This window comes from Mirounga angustirostris, unplaced genomic scaffold (genome assembly GCF_029215605.1).
Source record: "Mirounga angustirostris isolate CCGP_5_RB_7025 unplaced genomic scaffold, mMirAng1.0.hap1 SCAF_6, whole genome shotgun sequence".
Classification (NCBI taxonomy): Eukaryota; Metazoa; Chordata; class Mammalia; order Carnivora; family Phocidae; genus Mirounga; species Mirounga angustirostris.
In genome coordinates this window covers 154,588,320-154,594,217 of record NW_026991714.1, presented here as the reverse complement: position 1 = coordinate 154,594,217, position 5,898 = coordinate 154,588,320, and the positions used below count along the sequence as shown (strand labels likewise).

At 60.4% G+C, this 5,898-nt stretch overlaps 1 protein-coding gene across 1 annotated transcript; it reads left to right on the top strand.

Annotated features, from left to right (window-relative positions):
* Window positions 1–3,114: 3,114 nt before the first annotated feature.
* Window positions 3,115–5,165, top strand: LOC123846977 (homeobox protein MSX-3-like). Its single transcript, XM_045879128.2, has 2 exons — window positions 3,115–3,337; window positions 3,869–5,165. Exons 1-2 carry the CDS (start codon window positions 3,124–3,126, stop codon window positions 4,279–4,281), a joined length of 627 nt encoding a protein of 208 aa, XP_045735084.1. The 5' UTR covers window positions 3,115–3,123; the 3' UTR covers window positions 4,282–5,165.
* Window positions 5,166–5,898: the final 733 nt, after the last annotated feature.

Genomic DNA, 5,898 nt, shown 5'->3' with positions numbered 1-5,898 from the left:
TGAAGCCAGAGCATCTCCAGGTGGACATCACGTCCCTGCTGCCCCCCTTTATCCTGCCTACTAGCTGCTGGGGCTCACGCCAATTGGGCCCCCTCTGGCCAGAGTTGTGGGTAAAGTGCCACTTGTGTTTGGAGCAATTCCCAACAAGTTGAGAAACTAAAAGTCACCTGCTCCAACACACGTGCCTTTGGGGAGGGGAGGCCTGTCCAAGGTTGGTAGTTTCCAAAGGGCTTTCCTGGGAAGCCAGCTTTTGGAAGAGGCCTGGGGTGGGTGGCCCTGTCCTGGGTCCCATTGTGTGCAAACTGCTGATTACCACTGGCCGCTAGATATAAGGGAAAGTCTGCCCGGTTTTTTCCATCAAGGACTGGACACGCGTCACCAATATCCAAGAGGGGACAGTCACTTTCTTCAGGACGGTGATGTCACCTTCGATCCCATGGCACCAGCTAGCGTGGGCTTTACATGACCTCACGTCTGGAGCATCAAACACCACCCGCAGGCCCCCCACCAAGATTTGTGAGGAGAGACAGCATTTCCACTTTCATCCTGTCCAGGTCCAAACTTGGCCACTTGAATCCTACAAGTCCCTTCTCAAAAATCATCACATCACACTGATTCCAAGGAAACCCCCAGCAGGGCTTCCAACCCTCCCCCTTGTTTCTGAAAGCGAAGGATGTGTTCATTCCCTATGAAGTCGGCACCAAAGGGGGGACCAAAACACAGGCAAGGAAACCGGGCCTTTGCGGGACCTTCTGTCCCCTCACAGCTCAGAGCAAGTAGTGAGTTGTTGTGGGAAACAATGCCCCTCAAACCGGGGAAATGTCCATCAAGTGTGGGGTGAGGGGGCAGTCTTTTCAGGGGCCCTTGTGCCTCCGAAAAGTGCCCAGAAGGCCCACTGTCACAGGCTGTCCCAAGTCTCCTGGCTGGCCTTCTCCTGGGCTGCTGGGAAGCCAAGTGACCACAGTCATCTTTGTCTCTCCTGGGGGCCAGAGACAGTGTCTAGTCTTTCTTCACACACGAGACGTGGGTTTCTATGTCCAAAGCCATAACATTGACAGAAATGGGATCCCTTCTCAATCCTCCACCCCTTGTCCCTCTGCTGGCCAGAACCCGGGGGTCTGAGGACACTGCCCTGCTGAAGCCTGTTTGTGCTGAGTGTTGGGGCCTGGACTTTCATGTCCAACCCTGGAGGATCTCCCCAACCCCCACATCTTCCTTCTCTTCTCTGCCACTTTGCTGGAACCCATGCCAGGCCGGGGCTTGGTCAGCACTGGCCCAGCCTTGCCCTGCCAGGAGGGAGGAACACCAACATGGACAGACACAGGGCAGGACAAGACTTCCCTGAAGGGTGGTGCTGCATCTGGCCCCGCGACCCCCTCCTTCCCCCAGGGCCAGCCAAACCACAGCACAGACTCCCACTTCACCCACGCAGACACCCTTTTCACAGTGTCCTGGGCAGACCTAGGGCAGGCTGGGCAGCTGGCTGTCAGTCACCCTTATGAAAATTCTTCTTCCTACACTCCTGTGGCTGCTGAAAATAAACTATAGGAGAGAGTCTTTCAAAGAAAGTGCTTTAATGATGCAATTACCTTCATTCGACTCAGAACGTCTTTATTCCATTAGAAAGGGACAGTCAGTCTTGGGGTGGAGAAAGAGCCGCCCCAGCCGTGACACCAAGCCTGGCCTTGGAGCTGGGTCAGAGGGCCCCTTCAGCCACACTTCTAAATTTAAATTAATGGAGAAAAAACTTTCTAATTGAATTTCTCTGGCTGGGCCAGACAGTTAACTGTACCCCAAAGCTGTATTTCATTAGAACAACTTTGGTTTTTCAAAAATAAGTGTATACTGATCCAGGTTGCTGTTCCTGTGTTCTGGGACACTAATCAGACCTAAGGTCACCCACAAACCAGTCTCATGATTTGTTCTAAAACTTCAGGGAGAGCCTGCAGAGGGGAGCCTACAACACCCAAGAAGGTTTTTAAACCAAAGATTGGTCCAGTTTTGGAAAAATAATCTAAATAAGAGCAGGTGTCCGCCGGATCTCCTCTCCTGCCTCAGCGGGGGTTCACGGGCCTCCTAGAAGCAGCACCGCTTGGCCCAGGTGGGCCGAAAGCCTGCGCCGCCGAGGACCCTCTCCGGGGACCTTTCCCTGGTGCCAGGTCCCGGTCCCGCGTCGTGGGACGATTCGGTCGAGCAAGTGCGGAGGAGAGGCTGACGGGAAACACCAGCGACAGGAGTGCTTGAGGGGCCTGCCTGGGTGCCAGGCCCAGCAACCGAGGCGGGTAAGAGGGCGGCCCTCTCCACCTTCCCTGCGGCTGCAGGCCCTGCCCAAGGACCTTCGACGCACCCGGCTGGCTGCTGCTGGGGCCGGGCCATGGGACACTTGGGCAGCGCGACGGGCAGCCCCTGCCCGGTAGGGCGCCGGGCAGCTACAGGTGCCTGAAAAGCCACCCAGGGCCAAGGCGACTTCAAGGGGACGGAAGTCCAGTCGCCGGGTCCATCATATGCGGTCCCCAGGGTTGGGAGAGAGCGTCTGGGCCAACGCAGCAGGCGCCGAGGGTTCCGGGTCCGGGCTGGGGCGCAGCAGAAGAGCGGGCGACCCACAGGGGGACGACACTGCCTCTGAAGGGGCGGCCCTTTCCGTGTCGCAGGATCCGCGCTGTCAAGGCCCGTCTTCCCTCTCGCGGCTCTGCCAGATCGCGCCCGCCGTCGGTTCCTCCGTTTGGGGAAGCTGGGGCCAGCTCCGCGTGCTCCCCAGGTGCCCCAGCCATCTCCCGGGCAGCGGGAGCGCGGGCCCGGCCGGCAGAGCTCCGGGAAAGGCCGGCGGGCGCTGGGAGCCGGACAGGAGCGCGCCACGCCGGCGGGGACCCGGGGCTCAGGGTACTAGGTGGCGGACCCGCCCCTCCCTGTCCATTCCGCCCTCCCCAGGTCAGCGAAGCCAATGGACACCCAGGCCCACGCTGCAGCGACCGCGGCGATTGGATGGCGGCGCATGAGAGGGGCACCGCCTCTTTATAGGGTTCCGAGGGTAGGGGCGCCGCCAAGCCCGCGGCAATCGTGCCGCGCCCTACCTTCTCGGCGCGCCTGCAGGGCCCCGCCAGCCCTGCGCTCGCCGGCCAGCGCATGGCCCCGGCTTCGCTCGGCCTGAACTCCGCGGGGCTCAAGACGTACAGCGAGGGGCGCGCGGGGGCCGGCCCGCTGCCCTTCAGCGTCCAGTCGCTGCTGGAGGCGGAGCGCGGGCTGGACTCGGAGCCCCCGGAGCTCCGGGAGGAGAGGCCACGGGGCGCCGCGGAGCCCTGGGCCTGGTTCTCGCCGGCTGCCCGCTCGTCCTCCCCACGTAAGTGCCCTGTCGCACGGTCCTGGGCATCAAGAGAAGCCCCTACCCGGCCCAGGCTCGGAGGACGAGGGCGGGAAGGGCGCTGTCGCTCATAACTTCGCGAAGTAGTGAACCCGCGGCTTTTTGGCTCAGAGCTTCTCCGGCCCAAGCATCCCCCGACCCCGTCTGTCCCCGCCTAGCTTAACTTCTGCTTCGCCGAATCTTCACCCCAGGGCTCACCGCTCGGTTCTTGCGGCCGCCTCCCGCCCAAGCTTCTCGCTTCTCCAAGTGGGCAGAGCTCCTCTCCTCCCTGGCTTGCGGGGCTGCCTATTTGAGGAGCACAGCCTGAGTCTGGTGCCCCCTCCCGCCCCCATGCACGCACCGTCTCCCCGATGCCTTGTTCTCTTACCCCAGTGGCTTCTGGAGTCTCGTCTTTCCTCAGGGCCGAGACTTGCATCCGTAACAGGCCTTTGCGGGGAATTCTAAAGTGTCGGAAAAGGGTGCACACTGCTGGCGTCTGAGCGCCCGCTTTGTGTTTTTCTCTCCTCCCAGGCGCCCCCAGCCCTCCACCCTGCACCCTCCGAAAACACAAGACCAACCGCAAGCCGCGGACGCCCTTCACCACCACTCAGCTGCTGGCGCTGGAGCGCAAGTTCCGCCAGAAGCAGTACCTGTCCATCGCAGAGCGCGCCGAGTTCTCCAGCAGCCTGAGCCTCACCGAGACGCAGGTCAAGATCTGGTTCCAGAACCGCCGCGCCAAGGCCAAGAGGCTGAAGGAGTCTGAGCTGGAGAAGCTCAAGCTGGCGGCCAAGCCGCTGCTGCCTTCGTTTGCCTTGCCCTTCGTCCTGGGCGCGCCCCTGCCCGGCTCCCCGGCCGGGTACGCTGGTGCAGCGGGCCCCCTGCCTCAGGTACCAGGACTCCTCGCCGCGCCCGTCGCTGCCTACCACCTGTATTACCTGTTCTAGGGCAAGCGGGGAGGGAGGGCGCGGGCCGGGAGCTGCCGGCTTCCCCAGCGGGGCCTGCGAGGTGGGTCCCCGCGCCAGGGGCGCCTGGCCGGCCGCGTAGTGTCCTCGCGCGGAACTGTTGCTCTGGGTAGCCTCCCGGCGCTTCCCGTTCTTTTTTGTTTTGTTTTTCAGTTTTTGAGTTTCTGCTGTTGTTAATACATGTTATGATTGATGCCTCAAGTTTACTTGTGGGTATCTTACAGATATTTTAAAACGAGTTTTTTAAATCACGTTCCTACCAAACTTCTCTGCAGCGAACAGTGAACAGTTTCATTCAGAGTCCTCGAAAGGGGCCAATACAGAGCTTCCCATTTTGTGCAAAGCAGCCAGTAAGGTGTTCTGAGGTTCACTCTGTGCCGGGTCTCCAGCCCCTTCCTCCCATAAGCAGGACACTCAGAACTGGCTCCATGATTTGGGGTTTCAGCTAGAAACTGAGGCCCAAACAGGGAGGTGAAAATAGTTTGCTGCCAGGACTGTTAAATGAACTTACTCGTTACTTTCACTGACCAGGTTTGTTAAGTCCCGACCAAATGGAAACGTCCACGCTTATTTTAGGGATTTTGCCTGCATATTACTGTTTTAGTGGAGAAGGCCCGGCAGCCTTCGGTGAAATGCTGTCTGTGGGCGTGTGTGCGCGCGCGCGCGCGTGTGTGCGTGTGTGAATGAGTGGAGGTGAGTGCCTGTGGCGGGTGTGGCCCTGTGGGGCGAGCGCCCGGGTCCTGTCGGTCAGGGACCAGCGGTTCATCCTCCTGCTGCTGCTGCTTTGTCACACGCCCAGTTAACTCGGGAATCGGGCACCGAGTAAGGAAGCGGACGGTGTCCCTTTCCGAGGGACTGCCCGGCGTCCCCAACACTCCGCCTCCGCATGGGGGCTGCTGAAGGCGCCTGGTGGTGGCCTGAAAACCCACAGGGCCCACTTCCCGTGCTGCCGCCGCCTGGGGCGCGTGCGGGCAGCCCCTCCTCCTGCCCCCGCCCGCCCTGCGGACAGCCGGTCCAGACCACGGGGGGGTGGGGGTGGGGAACTCCGAGCCCTTCCCTCCTGACGGGACTGCAGGGCAGTGGCTCTGGACTGGGGTCCTGCCGGCCCAAGGAGGGGAAGGACCCAGTTTTACTCAGCAGGAGGCTCCCCAAAGTCCTAATATTGCATGAACTTGCCTATTAGAAGCCATCATTCACCCTATGTTTCTGGAAAAATGAGAATTCACGATGGATTTTAAAGTGACCCCACCCCCGTTCCTCAAGTGCAAGCTGCTGAGAGTGGCATTGCAGTGACCAGGGAGGGCAGGGAAGCCCCTTCCCCCTTTTCCTGGTGCTCCTTCTGCTGTGCTGGCCCTGAACCCAACTCCAGGCACAACGTTCAAGGGCACAGGTCTGTAAATAGGCCAGAAAAGGTGGCTGGAGGCCTCCCACCACCACCGCACAGGGGCCACTCCCCCCCACCCCGAGCGGACACTCCCGGCCAGGCAGCACTGATCTCACAAATCTGAGGTGCCTGAAAGTCAGGACCAAATCTTACGGACAAACAACAAGGCTCACTTTGCAAATAGTTTGAGGATCATTGTGGTCATTTGGGATAAT